Consider the following 16,253-nt stretch of genomic DNA (forward strand, 5'->3'; position numbering starts at 1 on the left):
AAACGACCTCCCTCATCTGAAGTTTTCCGATCTGTTTTCTCCCTCTTTCATTAGCACTGCATGTTGTGTCACTACAATCCAGATGACGAGATTCACCTTCCATTTGCTTCTGAGCATTACCAGTCTCTGTGTTTGGAACGACATTACAGTTAGGGCAGTTGCGAGATGTATAAGCAGGTAAAGACCAGTTAAAGCAGACTCTGTTTTTCAAAGGCTTACTTATATACTCCTCTTGGGGCTACAATGGATTGCATGGGCTGAGTGCAGAGTGCAGTTCATGGGCACACATTAGAAAGTTAACTACAGAGGAGATAGTAGTGCCATAAAATGCAACACTATTTTTCAAGAGCTTGTCTGTAGATAATTGTAACTTGTTACTGTCCAGGTGGTGGGAACCTTAGTTTGTCGAAGTCACTGAGCATATGAGCAACAAAGGTAGGAAGGGACTCATTGGGTAATTGGAAACGGTTCAGTATACCTCATAGAATGCATTCTTCAGCTGGAAGAAAAAACTTCTTGAATAAGTCACAGAACTGGTCCCATGAAATTACGTGATTTCTAAGGACAGTGAACTATTTATTAGGCTCCTTAGTAAGGAATCTCTGGAGTTCAAGCAGCAATTGGTCATCATTCAAAGCAAGAGAATCTGCTGAACTGATCTCTCTATATTCCGGCTGTACTCTCACTGATCTCACGCTGATCTCGGTGTACTCCCGCTGTACTCCCACTCATCACACTGTACTCCTGCTGTACTCCCACTGATCTTGCTCTACTCTCACAGGGGCTGCTCATTGTAATACCAGAACACCAGAATGTGTTTGGCTCCCATGAACAAAATGGAGTTATGCATAGACTCCTCTCCCCTGTGGGTGTGGCATAGAGCAGAAACTAGTCTGAACTCTACAGGAAAGTCTCAGTTCACGTCCCCCTCTACAATTTCAACATTCATCATTAGCATTTCATCTTCATTGATATGCCACCAAATGATTTTAACTGGGGTGTGCATCATAGTTAAACAAGTTGGGAGATGACATCTGCAGTTTGTAACGCTTTGGAGTTAGTCCTAAAAACCAAAGTAAAGTAAAAACCAAAAACCTCCTTTGCGTGGCCTACATGCACACGCATTTTATGTAAATGTAACTTTATAGGGACAGTACACAAATTACTGACCGTTACAAGTTTTAGTTCCGAATTTATTCTAAATCCCTTGAGAGATACAAGCTCATTTATCATTAGTCAGATATGCCCAGAAGGTGGAAATATAAATTAATATCTATCATATTGAATGTACTCTGCCTATCGATTATTCAATCATATGTTATGGCAGATATATCTTGTAACATATGTACCATAAGGATTAAAAGATTAAAATATGAGCTACCTGATGGGTGCAGCTTGTTTGGTGGGTGGGGGGCAGATTGTTATGATGTTTGATCAGTATACAGTCACTCACCTATCTGTATGTGAATATTTATCACTGACTCTGAAGTGCTGCTGCACTGACTTAGATGGAGGGTTAGAGTTGGGTAGGTTAGGGTTTGAATTAGGGTTTGAGTTAGGGTTAGAGTTAAGGTTAGAGTTATGGTAGGTTAGGGTTGGAGTTCTTCATCGGTTCAAATGTCATAAACCTCTGATTTGTTTTAAGATATTTTAGTAGTTAGTAACTTGCTGTGGCCATTAAACTCCTAGGTATACTGACTAACTGTGCAGCACTCATGCACCCTCTTTATCCTGTGAGCTGCAAGCCCCTTTATCCAGTTTATTAGAATAATGTTTAAGACATTTAATTTTTTTGTTCTCCACATATATCTTAATCTTGTCTTGAAATGGCAATGATTTATTAAACCTAAGCAGAGCACTGGAATCTTTGGAAATAGCACAATAACAGCCCTCTATACTTTTAAAGCACTAAAAAAGAAATTAATATGACATTGTGTAACTAATTATTAACTGAAAAAAATTATGTTATGGTTTTACAAATAAATATTTAGAAATAATTAGGATAAGGGTTAGAGTTAGGTTTAGGATTAGGGTTATTGTTTTATCAACACATCAAGCCTGTAGGATGATGGGAGGAATATTAAGCCTCTAAGAAGCTTTACATTAACATTAATATATGTAGAACCTGCCCTACATTTCTGATTTTAAAGATATATTATATTGCTAACAGACAAAAAGTTTATAAAACCTAATTTATGACCAAAAATCAGTTTATGTAAAAATGACAAGAAGCTTTTCCGAACAGTCAAGTAAAACTTCATCATGAGCTTGACAAGACCAACAGTGATGAGAGGACTGCTGATAGGAAACCAAAGATATTGTGAGGAAATGCATAACCTACTGGAGAAGACTGGGAAGATGTGAAAGGAAGTGAGGTTGCCTTCAAGGGAAAAAAATGTCTTTACAGTTTATAAGTTACTTTTTAGACCTCTCTCTCTCTCTCTCTCTCTCTCTCTCTCTCTCTCTCTCTCTCGCGCTCATATAGATGTCAGTCTGTCTATCTCTACTAATATCATTCCTCCCTAATCCCCAATATTCTATGAACTGCTTGAGTGGCATCTGTTATTGACACATGGCCCAATTATATGCCCGTAATGATGTCTGCTGTTGACGGCGGCTGCCTACTCCGTTAAATGTAGCATGCTCAATCTAAGCCTTTTAAACAGCTATGTCTTTCTAATTGTAGCACTTGTCAGAGTGTCTTTTTCCAGGTCAATTCAGTGTCCCAGGATGAGGGGTGTTGGTAAATGGATACTTAATGTTTGAGATGTTCAGGTGCATTACATCATACTGAGATGAGAAAAACGTGAGTATCACTAATAGAACTGAAGTGAAAATGTGGCCCTCCAGTTTTCTATTAGTTTTGTTATTTGTCCTTCAGTTTTTCTCTTTATACATCACTGGTGCTATGTCGCAGTTGCTCCTGTCTCTGATGTCTATCATCTTCTATCCTTTTATTGCTTCTCTCATCTTCTGTAGGAGGTCTGTTTCTCTGTCTCTATTTTATTATCTGGATATATTTAGATTTTACATTTTCGGCATTCAGCAGACACACATATCCAGAGTGACTTACAAAAGATATATCTGTTATTTTATTATCTGGATACATTTGTCATTTTAAGTCATGTTAGTTCAGGCACTGACTCAGCGAATGACTTGATGGTGACACATATGCCTTAGAAGAGGGATGTTGCTCTTTGAGACTAATATCACTCCTGTTTAATCCAGAAGAACTGTAAGATCTCTTCCACCATCTTCAGCCTGTCAGTGTATAACCAAAATTATTGTGTCAGGTATAATAGATGCACACATCCATACATTAATCGCACACCAAGACACAAAATCATCTGCTACAGTTCGGTACTCAAGGGTCATCTCCTATGAGTTCCTCACAGTAACAGCCATCTGTTAACTGAATCAGATGTAGATTCTTATGACTGGATCAGATGTCAATTTTTATGACTGTTGCAGCAGATATTGGGTTACATACTGTGCAGTGCAGGATCCAGTAGAAGCAGATGCCTGTACAGATAGTGGAGTGTTTATCCTGCCTTTAGAGATAGTGAAGTGTTTATCCTGACATGGAGCCAGTAGAAGCAGATGCCTGTACATTTGTGAAGTGTTTATCCTGAGAGATTCCTGCACAGATAGTGGTGTTTATCCTGCCTGTACAGGTAGTGAAGTGTTTATCCTGACATAGAGCCAGTTGAAGCAGATGCCTTTTCTCACCTTTCATTTGTATCACCTGTTCCTTATTTCTTTCTTGTTAGATTTTATTATTTAAACCCAGTGTTTTTCCCTGTTCACTGGTTAATGTTATCCCAAGCCTCTGTTATTTCTGCTGTATGTAGCTTTTTTCCCCCTAGCCCATGTCGTTTGTTCTAGCCTCCGTCTATTTGTGGTTGTCCTAGCTCAAGTCGTTTGTACACTGCTGCTTTGTTTGCCCTAGCTTACCTTGTGGTTTGTCCTAGCCTCTGTTTGTTCTCATAGCCTGTTCTCTTTTTGTTATTAGCCTGTTTTCCATTGTTTCTTTCAGGTTTCCTCTTTTTAGTTTTCATGTTTAACTTTCTTTTTTTTTTTATTATGCTTCCTGGATCTTTTTGTGTTGGCTCTTTGACCCTGGACCGTTGTATTTGCCCTTTAATAAATCTCATTCTTCTCAGCATTTGAATTCTCCTCATGATAGCGCCATGTTAATATTAGGCACTGGCCCTTCAGACTCTTCCAAGAACATTTACTAGGAGGAAAGACAGAAGCAGGTAACAAATATTTGTTACCTGCTGCTGTCTTTCCTCTTAGTAAATGTTCTTGGAAGAGTCTGAAGGGCCAGTGCCTAATATTAACAAATATTTGTTACCTGCTTCCCTAGCAACTGAGTCACTTCCGGGGTTTTGTCAGTTTCCATGGCTCCATGTCTCCTTCCCTTTGTGTCCAGCTGTTCTGAGTTTGTCCCTAATTGCATTCCTATGTAAACCCCATTCCTGCATCTCTTGTTTGTCGGTCATTCTTTGTTTCTGGTAAGATCGTGTTTGTCCACGCTCCGTGCGCATATGTTTGTCCTAGCTCCTGTTTGTCTCGCATTAGATTTCGTTTCTCACTCCTCGTTCGTATGTATTTTTTATATGCCTGTTTAATCTCGCATTTCGTTCCTCACCCCGCGTTCATGTTTTCTCCCTGCGCTCCCTGTTTAGTTACCCTCACTGTCTGTTGCTTTCCTTGTTTAGTTTTCTGCTGTTCCCTCGTCTGTAATATTTTCTGTGTGCTTTAGTTAACGCTATTTTGTTTAACTTAGTCTTGCCCTAACCCTATTAGCTTGTTATTGTTCTCTTAGCCTGTTCCTCTTGTGTTTGTCTGTTTATTCTTTGCTCTGGTCGGTATTGTTAATCTGTGTCTGTTAATAAATACATGTAGTTATTCTATCCCATCCGTCCCTTATATTATGGCTTCCCTAGTTAGTTCAGTTTCGCATAACATCCAATGCGCCGGCACGTTGCAAGTGTGTTCGCGCTCCACCCCTCCTGCGTTACAGAATGACTGACCTACTGAGAACACAGCGAGTGCAGGCCTCTCCGGTCAGTGGTCGTCTAGCTGTGAAGATGAGTTCTCTCAGCAGGACCACCCTGGGCAGAATAATACCCCTGGCACTGTGGGAACACGGAGTTCTCGACATAAGTCCAAGGGTAAGAGAACATCAGACACTAAGGCAGTCGAGACTCCTGGTAAGTGCTCACAACCTACTGATAACGCTAGCGTTACGAATGCGCTTACTGTGGAAGTCTCCGGCAATGTTCATGTTTCCGGCACTGTGGATGCCGCTCAAATAATGGACTATGGGGCTATGGATTCACAGATATTTTTTCAGGATCCAGTCCCGCTCCTTTTACCAATTTGGCTCCTGTCTCCCAGCTTGCCATGACCCCTATTCCTGTCCAGGGTTTGGTCCCGAGTCCCATGTGTGCCCCTGGTCTTGTCACGAACCCTGCCCATAGTCTTGTCCCTGGACCCGTCCCTACTCCTGTGTCTGCCTCTCGCTTTGTCTCTGCCCCTATGTCTACTGCTAGTGTTGGTCCTTCGTTTGTCCCTCATTTTATGGCTTCTAGTTTTTTTTCTGGCCCCTCCTCTTTGGTTAGTTTTGCACTTCAGGAGTCGCGTGTTAAGGGGGGGTGTACTGTCACATTGGCAGACCTGAGCATTCCCTGTTTAGCTAGCAACCGAGTCACTTCCGGGTTTTCGCCAGTCTCCATGGTTCCATGTCTCCTCCCCTTTGTGTCCAGCTGTTCTAATGTCCCTAATTGCATTCCTATGTAAACCCCATTCCTGTGTCTCTCTTGTTTGTCGGTCATTCTTTGTCATTCATTGTCTCTCATTGTTTCTGGTAACATCTCGTTCGTCCACGCTCATATGTTTGTCTCATTAGATTTCATTTGTTCTTGCTCCTCGTTCATATGTATTTTGTATATTCCTGTTTAATCTTGCATCTCATTTTTCTCCTTGCACTCCGTTTAGTTACCTTTGCTGTCTATTGTTGCATAACTTGTTTAGTTCTCTGCTGTTCCCTTGTCTGTAATATTTTCTGTGTGCTTTAATGTTATTTTGTCTAACTTAGTCTTGCCCTAACCCTATTAGCCTGTTATTGTTCTGTTAGCCTGTTCCTCTTATGTTTGACTGTTTATTTTTTGTTCTAGTCGGTATTGTTAGTCTGTCTGTTAAACACATGTAGTTATTCTATCCCATTGGTCGCTTATATTATGGGTTCCCTAGTTAGTTCAGTTTCACATAACATCCAATGCACCAGCACTTCACAAGTGTGTTCGCTCTCCATCTCTCCCACGTTACAAAAGAACATCTTTGTACCCATTTCCTAAAAAATCCTTTCCCATTTCATTTTGTACCACAAAAATCAACATTATTAATAAAATAGTAAATGATTTTGTCTACTGGAGAAGGTACAAGCTGTAACAAGAAGTGATGAGGGAGTGGGATGCTGAGGTAAGTCTCCATAACAAAGAAGTGTTTATTTACAACCAAAAACATGATGAGTGAACAAAACATTAAACTGCAACAACATAGCAATGAGAAATCAGTTGCATGATGTGTTACGTGTAATGTACATGGGGTCAAACACCGACAATAGAACAATAGGGGTTTAAATACCTGTGCTAATAACGAATATAATTACAAACAGGTGTGGCGTGATGATGGACACACAGGGAGGAGTCTAGGAGAGGGGGGCCATGCCGTCCAGAATCAAGAAATACCTCCAAATAGAAATCAAAATACCTGAACACAGAATCCAGAAATATCCCCAAATCAAAAATATGCAGTATTGCTATTCTGTTTGCCATTTTGCAAATGTTGAATTTTCTTTTTTAAAGGTTAAACACTACATTGGACAGACTACTTAGGCCTAGAGTTTAGCTGTAGATGAGGAACATATCTCTCAACACTATAGGTTATCAGAGAGGCTGTGATTCACACAGCAGTAAATAAGGTGAAATCACCATTTTATCAATGTATGGATTGTCGAATAGCAAACCTATCCTTTAATGATGCAGTTAAGAAAAGGTGAACCTAAGAGAAGAAACATAAGCTAAAAGTTATAGCCTTTACAGTGACTATGCCAGAAAAGTGTTGTAAAATCTCTCTTACAAATTGCAAAAAGTATAGTTCTATTCCTTGTTACTTCCATACAATCTGCTTTTGATGTGTTTGTCTGGGAAACTCAACTCCAAACTCTTCATCGCTCCAGTGCTCCCTCCATCACTTTCTCCATCACTCTCTCCATTATTCCTTCACAATCTCCATCATTTCATCACTCCATAACACTTTCCATCACTGTCTCCATCACTCCATCACCTGGTCCATGACTCAGTTTGCAGATGACCATTTTCACTGCCATACAGATGTCAGAGGCCATATCGGAACTTGATCTTTAAGTGCTCACTTGTAAGATGGGTATGTCTCTAACCTCATTTTATAAATGGTGTGTAGGCACAAAAAGAGGTCTGATTGGGGGCATGCAGCCTCTTACGCAGAAACTTGGATTTATAAAGAAATACTTGGCTGGAAATCAGGTGTATATTTATAGAAGTATTTAGGGAAGCATGGAACCTTACAAAACATTTATAGAGAAAAGGAACTGACACTGCCCCAGGATAAAGTAGAGAAAAAGATGTTTTGGACAGTGGTCCTTCATCAGCTGTGCAAGCTAAGTGCTTCTCAATCAGTAGTACGAGGATCCAATTTATATCAAATTGCTATTTTCAGCTTTCAGATAGTTTCATTCAGACAGGGGATTAACTGTAACTTGTTATGGGTTGATAGTTTTGGATATTTACAGACTGTAAACAGCTGTAAAACAATTGGATGCATTGATCGATTTATGAAAAGTCTAGAAAGAAATTTACATTGTCTATATCACAATGGCATTATTAGAAGACCACAACAACCAAATAATGTGCGAATGTGTTTTTAGAGACCACAAAGATTTTCTTACCAACAATTATCCCTGGCTATGTGAGCAGCTTTGGATATTTGTGGGCAGTAACAGGGTGCTCATTCGTCTGCACACATTGTCAATAAGATTGTGAGAAAACGGCATACACACTCAAGGTTTTATAAATATGATTTTTTGGGGGGGGCATATGCCATTTTCTGTTATTTATGTGGCCGTAACCCAAACTTAACCCTACCAACCTTAACCCTAGTTCAGGCATTACCACATTTTCAGTGGTTCCATAAGCATAATTCACTGTCTTTTGCAGCTGAATGTTGATTGTTTCAGGATGCCAAACTATGATCACAGTCTTCTTCTAACAGCCTACTATATATTAAGGTTAATACTAAGATGAGCTAGTAAATTAACTCAAATTTTTGTAAAATAAATTTGTCAATTATGAAATAAAATATAAACTATTCTCATAATTCAGTTGATTAATGCTTCTCTATTTCCCATTTCCTTTGTTTACAGGAAGTCCCATACAGGGCAGCCCTTTACTGACGTCATTATCACTTCCTGGTAGACAACTGCAGTCTCCACTGGACCTGAAGCACTTCCTGCCTCTGCGAGTTAATGGCTCTGCCCCTTTTAGTCTCTTTCCCAACTTCCACACGGTCAGTGTCTGCTTAGTTACCATGTACCATATCCCAACTTCCACACGGTCAGTGTCTGCTTAGTTACCATGTACCATATCCCAACTTCCACACGGTCAGTGTCTGTTTAGTTACCTTGTACCATATCCCAACTTCCACACGGTCAGTGTCTGTTTAGTTACCATGCACCATATCCCAACTTCCACATGGTCGGTGTCTGTTTAGTTACCATGTACCATATCCCAACTTCCACACGGTCAGTGTCTGTTTAGTTACCATGTACCATATCCTACTCCACTCTGCTCTACTCTATTATATACCCTGCCATATACTCAACTCTACATTATACTCTAAACTAACTTGCCATACCTTACCTTACCAGGTCATATTCTAAAAATTATTCTAATAGATTACTTTGATGGAAATATTCGAAGTATTTTTTTTTTAAAGGAGTGGTCATTTAATTTGGGAATACATGAATAAGAGAAGGTGATATGAGGTAGCAGGTGTCCAGAGAGGGTTAGGGTTAGTCAGGGACCCCGTTGACTTGTTTTGTTTAATGTACAATTTCAACTAAGAAAACTATGTTTAGCCATTCCCAAAATGTCCCTCAAGAATGAGATGATCAAGACAAGGACTTAGGACAAGTGTACTTATACCTGTATTAGTATCCTAATCATGTAAGCACATTGTCAATCTAAATTCTTTCAGAATAGATGGGTATGAACTGGTGTCCCTTCCCTTCTTAGTCTGTTAGCATAAACTGCTGGACATCTGAAGGTATTTGTCAGATTAGAAACTTTACAACTACCAGACCTCTAATCCTACCACTACCAAAACCCCTACAACTACTGTTGTCCTCCACTAGTAAAATAATGGGGTGAACCTTCCGCTCTAGGGCCAAAGCCCTAAACATTCAAAGGCAGCAACTGATCCCAGACCAGCAGTCTCTCAGCTATAATCATTCAAGAACAGTAACTAATACCAGACCAACAGCCTCTCAATTATAACTATTCAAAGATTGTAGCGGATTCCAAACCAGCAGTCTTTCAGGTATAAAGTGTCTAGACTTTTACCATATGTAGAGGTACTTGAGTTCAACAAACACAAGAGCTGGGGATTAAAGGCAGGATTTGTTATGACACCAGGTGGTGAGAGAGAGAGTGGCGCAGGATAAAGTGGAATGAATAAAAAAGGTTGTGTAGTAGTAAAATCAACTTGTATAACCTGTAGTATAAATAAGTGTGTATGAAATGAACACATAAAATATGCATGTGTCAGTGGATTTTATAATTTTATTGTTCTTGCACCAGATTTTTTTTAGTCGTTTTTGTTTTCAAATGACTCATCAAATCCAGACTAGGACTTTTAGGATCCCAGAATAGACTTCTATTGCTTACATATTCTCATTGCTTATTTTGTTATTTATTGTTTATTTAGTTCCTTTTGTGTGTGGATGGGACCCCATCCCAATCCTCTTTGAGTTTCTTTTGCTTTTAGGGTTTTTTCCCCTGTCCACCTTTGGCTTGCTCACTCTATAAAACTGCTTTGTGACAATGGATGTTAGAAAAAGCCCTATTTAAATAAATTTTGCTTTATGGGAATAGTAGTGAGTTAAAAATTGCAAATACATAAAATGGCCTTAATGGTCATACCTTCACAAGGGCATGGCCCTCTCACTGGCCTTAATGGGCATGGCCCTGTCACAGGCCTTAATGGGCGTGACACTGGTTTCAGAGGTGGAATGTGAAGGTAAAATGCAGAGCTCTATATATTATACAAACAAAATACAGTCAAAGAAACTGCCCCAGTTGAGGTTTACTTTGCTTGTTTCACTTGTCAGTGATGAGAACTGCATTTAGCAGTAGACTCTGTGTTAAAGTCCCATATTCTCTGTTTTCAGGTCCTTTTGGGGAAAAAATAGATAGACACATAAATAGACATAAACCATGTACAGATACCTCTGATTTCTAATCACCATATAAGTCCTCGGGGCTGTTTGTCAGCTTTGCAGATATCCCCTTCCTGACTGCCACAATCAGTCTTGGTAGTTTCCCATCTGAGGTTCAATGTTCAGTATGTTCATTTACTATACTTTAAATGCAAGTGGGTTCTAGTCTAGCAGTGAGAAATCTTAGCTTTAAATTTATGTGCACTGTTGGTCTAAAAGGAATGGCCTAATATTTGTGCAAATTTTATACCTACGAAATTTTAGTAAAGTCCAGGTGATAATAAGAATTTATACTACCAATAATACCAGCATTTACACTAGTTTTTGTACGACTATTACAATACCTAGAAAACCAGCATTTAGTAGTTGATATCAGCATTTAATCTAGTTATGATACCAGTACTTACACTAGATTTAATACTAACATTTATACTTCCAATAATGCCAGTAGTTATGACACCAGCAGTAACATTACTTATTTTAATGGTATTTACATTAGCTATAATGATGTGACTGAAACAACATTTGTTTTGAATAGAGTATGTTCTTCTCCTGCAGCATATATGTGGTAGCACCTAAGTGTTTACATAATTTAAGACTATTGCCAATGAACACTGACAGCATTGCTTTCAAAGTATGATAAGTGTGAGGCACGATGCAAGCATAAATTGTCTTCTTTGTGAGGTTTTTAAAGTAAATTAAAGTAAACAATGCACTGTAAGTGCAGAAAAGCAAACATGAATGGTAACAGATACAGTACCAACACTAAACAATACAGACAAAATCAATGACATCGGTGGTTGGAAAGGAATGAGCTTTATAAGGGAAGTAATGAGGGTGAAACTAGGTATTGGGCCAGGATCAGTATTAGGGTTAGTTGGGATTAGTGTCAGCATTAGGGTTAGTTAGGGTCAGGGTTAGTTCGGGTGAGGGTCAGGGTTAGGGACATGTGGCATAGAAGCAAAATCACTCAGTATGTGGAATAACAAAACCAGAAACAAAGCACTACATGGTGAATAGGATGCTGGCGAGAGGGTGTTACACAAAAAGGACCTTTGTTCTTTTTCTATACTTATCCATTAGACAGAATAAGTAAATGTTTATACCTAAAGCAATGTAATTGCACCGTCCTTTAGCATAACTCCCTGTAGTGGTTTGTCTTTGTAAGGCACTACATATTGCATGTGCTTTAGAACATTAGAAATGTGTTTGATGGGGAGCATTACTGTGTTTTGCATTAACAGAGGTAATTTATGCATTTGGAGTCGAATATTAATGTGGTTTGCATTAGCAGTGATCATTTAGTTTTGATGGGAAGTATTAATGTTAGGTTAGCATTAGCAGCGATCATTGATTAATGAGGTTAGCATTATCATTAGCAGAGGCCATTTACATGCTGTATTGTGAGACAACAAAGGTTTTTATGCTTTTAAAAGGCTGTGAAAAAGAAAATAAATCCATGTGTGTTTTATCTTTGTGTTGTGTCTGTAGATGGACCCCTTTCAGAAGGCTATCAATAACCACACGTTTGTTTGTCTCTGTAGACAGACCCCATTCAGAAGGCTGTCATTAACCACACATATGTTTGTGTCTGTAGATGGACCCCTTTCAGAAGGCTGTCAATAACCACACGTTTGTTTGTCTCTGTAGACAGACCCCATTCAGAAGGCTGTCATTAACCACACATTTATGTTTGTGTCTGTAGACGGACCCCATTCAGAAGGCTGTCATTAACCACACATTTGGGCTGCCACAGATAGTGAAGAAGAAGCAGATCATCTCTTGCAACATCTGCCACCTGCGGTTTAATTCAACAGTGAGAAATGCCACCCCACTCCCCTCTCTCTACCTCTTTCCAACTCTTTCTTTCTTTCTTTCTTTCTTTCTTTCTTTTTCTCTTTCACTACCTATCTCCTGTCTTTCCTTTCTTAAAGATTGTTGAAGTGGTTGTAGTCATTAGCCTCTACTCTATACTCAAATCATTTTTTTTAAAGTAAAGTTTAAAGTAAAACTTGTGATTAGGTCTTATGATCTTATGAAGATACATATTTCCTACTGTTATCAGCAAAAAATCTAGCACACTTTACATTGTTCTCTTCTCTTTGTCTTTCTCTATTTAAGTCTTTATGATTTACTATCTCCTTTGCTTCTATAGCAATGTCATATTTTTTTGTCATCCTGTCTCACTCCTATATATGATGTGTTCACATAAATGGGAAAGTCATGTCAGTCATATATCTTTGTTATATTATGTGACAGTATCATGATTTTCCCTTTATGGGGAATTAACATGCAAATCCCTGGATCAGTGATTTTCCCCATGTTATGCGACAGTAACATGGCTAAAGAGCACTGTCTGCTCTCATGTCCTCTGATAATTTAAGATAATTTAATTGTTGAATATTGTTTTTCATTTGCTAAACTAACAAACCTAATATATACAATGGCTAGAGAAATGTCCTTTTTTGTTAACTCCTTTTGGACTTAATGGGAATAAACATCCAGCCAACCACACACCTGCACATACTAATCACCACTCTGCATTCACCAACCACCAGCCCCATCACTCCCATTATCATAGTCACCCACTAATTAGTTTATTGTGTGCACCTGTTACTCGTTTTCGGTTGGCTATTTATTCCTGCATGTCCTATCCATTCTTGCTTCATGGTTGCCTCCACAGGAGACTGTGCTGCACCATTCTGAGTACTTGCGTCTAAGCTTGCCCCCTTGGCTGTCATTTTGCTGAGCCTGTGCTTCCTTTGTTTTAATAAACTTGTTTCTTTTCATAAACATCTGTCAACTGCTTCACTCCAGTGCCAGGTCACAGCTGGGAAGTGAAGGGAAGCAAATTTTGGTTTGCTAAAGGACACCTATAATGTAAATTGCTTAGTGGAAGTAATAACATCTTTGCATTGGAATGACCTATGATATTTAAAACATCTCATGCATTTCTTCATGTTTTATGACACAAAAATATTTACTAACTTTGTGAGAGAATCACAACTCAATATGTTCCTTGTAACTGAGATTGTTTTAGTTTGCTAAATGAACCTGTTAGTTATGTCTGTTTCCATGGTTACCATGGAGTCTACATACTCCAGTCCAGCAAGTGGCATCTTGATAATTTTTGTAATTTGGATGAACGCCAAATGCCAAACCAAAATCCCACAGAAACATGCCACTGTGCCTTTATGCTTTATTTTAACCATTAGTCTATGTCACTGATGCAGGCTGTGATGGCCTGAGTGCCGCAGGATGCACAGATCTCTCTCGATGGAGCCAGACATTTATTAAACAAAACATGAACGACTAAACACAATGGTACTCACATAAAACAAGCAGGGTGAATATTAGCAATGTCTAACATGGAGACGACTACGATTACAACTAGACTTAAAGACCGACAAGCTGCTACTCACATACAAGGGTTTAAATACACATACAAATGACGATAACCCAGGTGCAGGTGTGTGCTGATAGGGGAGTGGTTACAAACAAGACATTTAGTGAGCTCCCACTTCACGTGGCAGGCTGTACCACATGATCAGTAGGAAGGGCAGCATTCCACGACATTAACTTCCCCCAAGGGCCGAAGCTCCCGACCCATCTCTGGGCCAGCGAACCCCAGGCCGCCAAATACACAAGGTGCGGTGACCATCCACGTCAGCCCCGGCAGGACCCAGCCAAGACACACAACATACTGTGTGCACACAACAAGGAGTAGGTGCGCCTGCAGACAAACACAAAAAGCACACTGATGCAGCACCTGCTGGAAGGGCAGGCACCGAAGGCGTGTCCTTGGCCCTACAGGGCAAGCAGAAGGGTATGTCCGCCCTGGGTCCGGACGTGCTGTAAGGGACTACGGCCCACATGTCGTCAGTCACCCAGGGAGAGCCCATCCTGGAGGTGAAGCCATTTAGGCAGTCATCTTCCTGGGCTTTGGGTGGACCTGTCCAGTACTCATGGCCTGTACCTGGAAGCTAAAGAATACAGGCAACAGAAACACTAGCCAGAGACCTAGCCGACCCCACCAGACCACCCACACAGTGGTTCCAGTGGAGCCAATTGGCTCCCCGTGGTACAGGCTTTGTAGCACTATTCCACCCCACCCCACACACAAATTCCAAGGGGTTTAGCTGGAGCGGGCTGTGTCTTCCTCCTCCTCCTCCAGTTTGGCCGCGAGCTACGGGAGTGTTCCGTGACACAGGCATTGAAACTTAAAAAAATTTGTCAATTTTCTAGACAATTCTTTAGAATTGCAATAATATTGCATGTAGTCCTCATTCAATTAAATTTTAAAATCTTTTCACTTATCATGATTATACCAAAATGGTGATGATATGGAGGGAGGTTTTGACAAGTGCCATGGAGAGCTATCTACAGTGGTTATAAGGAAAATATAGATAAAAAACAAACATAACCATATATATTGATTATAATCAGTGTTACAGTGTATATTATTTCTCACCAAACATATAGACAATCAAATGGCTAATGACACGTTATGTGTGTATAAATAGAACTTCCCTGCCTGGCCCAAGGCTTGCATGTGAGAGAATCCAAGTAGATTGTCATTCTAAAATCTTTTCACTTTTATAATAATGTAACAAAATGTGAACAGTCAGGGGAGAAAAGCACAGAATAGAGAGAGTATTAAGTAAGGATTGATTGTCTAGTCCAGTGACTAGACATGCATTTGAATTAGTTTCAAATTAGTTTGATCACTTATGATATGGGTTATTTTTGCTGGATATATGCCTACAAACTATTTTAAGATGGAAGTTGAGGGGTATCTATACAGATCTTTGTTGGGGTTTTTTGGAAGGGGGGGGGTTAGGAGCTGTAGTGTTTTTGGGAAGGGCTTCAATTACAATTTCAATTAGGATCAAATTCCAATACCAACGCATTTATTAATTTATTTAGGTGCAATTCCTTAAGTATAATTGTTTAATTCCTGTAAATCCTTTTCCTTATTAATATCTTAGAATCATAATAAAAAAAGGCTTATTAATAATTATTTGCACCTTCTTTCATTTCAGACACCATTTTCAAAATGTCCTTTTCACAAGCTTGATGTGGTCACTGGAACTGTACAAAACATACTTGTTCAGGCAGGGACACAGATTGCAGGAGGCAGGGTTAGAACGCATAGCTCACTTTATTTCTGTAGAGTCAACCAAAAAGGTGGCATAGCATTGTCTCTCTCTCGTCCAGCAGCAAATGCTTTTTTCATAGAGTTCAGTCAGTGTCACATTTCCAGTAGGAATGAGGCAAGAGGCAGAACGCAAATGCCTTTAACAACAAGTGAGATCAAACACAAAGGGCAAAACAAAGAGAGGCAAAGGGGAGATACTGAGGGTAAATTAACACACACTGAGCAACCGAAAAGGGCAAGGGTAACACTCCAGCAAATATAAGTGAGACACAATGAACAAACCTGACCTACCAAAATAACCAGCAAACTAGAAGACAAAAGCCAGGGCTAAAATAACCAAAACAATCAAGGCTAATCAGACGCAGGTGAGCATAACGGAGAGAACTAAAACTCGGACCTGAACTGAGCAACTGACAAGGGGCGGAGAAAATGAATCCAAGGAACTGAACAAGGAAGTGAAAGAAAAACAAAGACATGACAGAGAAATCATAAAACAGGGATGCCAGGAGGGTGGCCAATCGTCACAGTCAGTAGGTTGATGACATTCGAATA

At 39.6% G+C, this 16,253-nt stretch overlaps 1 protein-coding gene across 1 annotated transcript in view; it reads left to right on the plus strand.

Annotated features, from left to right (window-relative positions):
- Positions 1-16,253, plus strand: part of LOC113581731 (zinc finger protein 385C-like) — a 47,065-nt gene that overhangs the window by 11,709 nt on the left and 19,103 nt on the right. The window contains exons 2-3 of the mRNA XM_035533234.1: positions 8,471-8,613; positions 12,249-12,359. Of these exons, the coding sequence (XP_035389127.1) occupies positions 8,471-8,613; positions 12,249-12,359 (254 nt within the window). The remainder of the gene's footprint in view (positions 1-8,470; positions 8,614-12,248; positions 12,360-16,253) is intronic.

This window comes from Electrophorus electricus, chromosome 14 (assembly GCF_013358815.1).
Source record: "Electrophorus electricus isolate fEleEle1 chromosome 14, fEleEle1.pri, whole genome shotgun sequence".
Classification (NCBI taxonomy): domain Eukaryota; kingdom Metazoa; phylum Chordata; class Actinopteri; order Gymnotiformes; family Gymnotidae; genus Electrophorus; species Electrophorus electricus.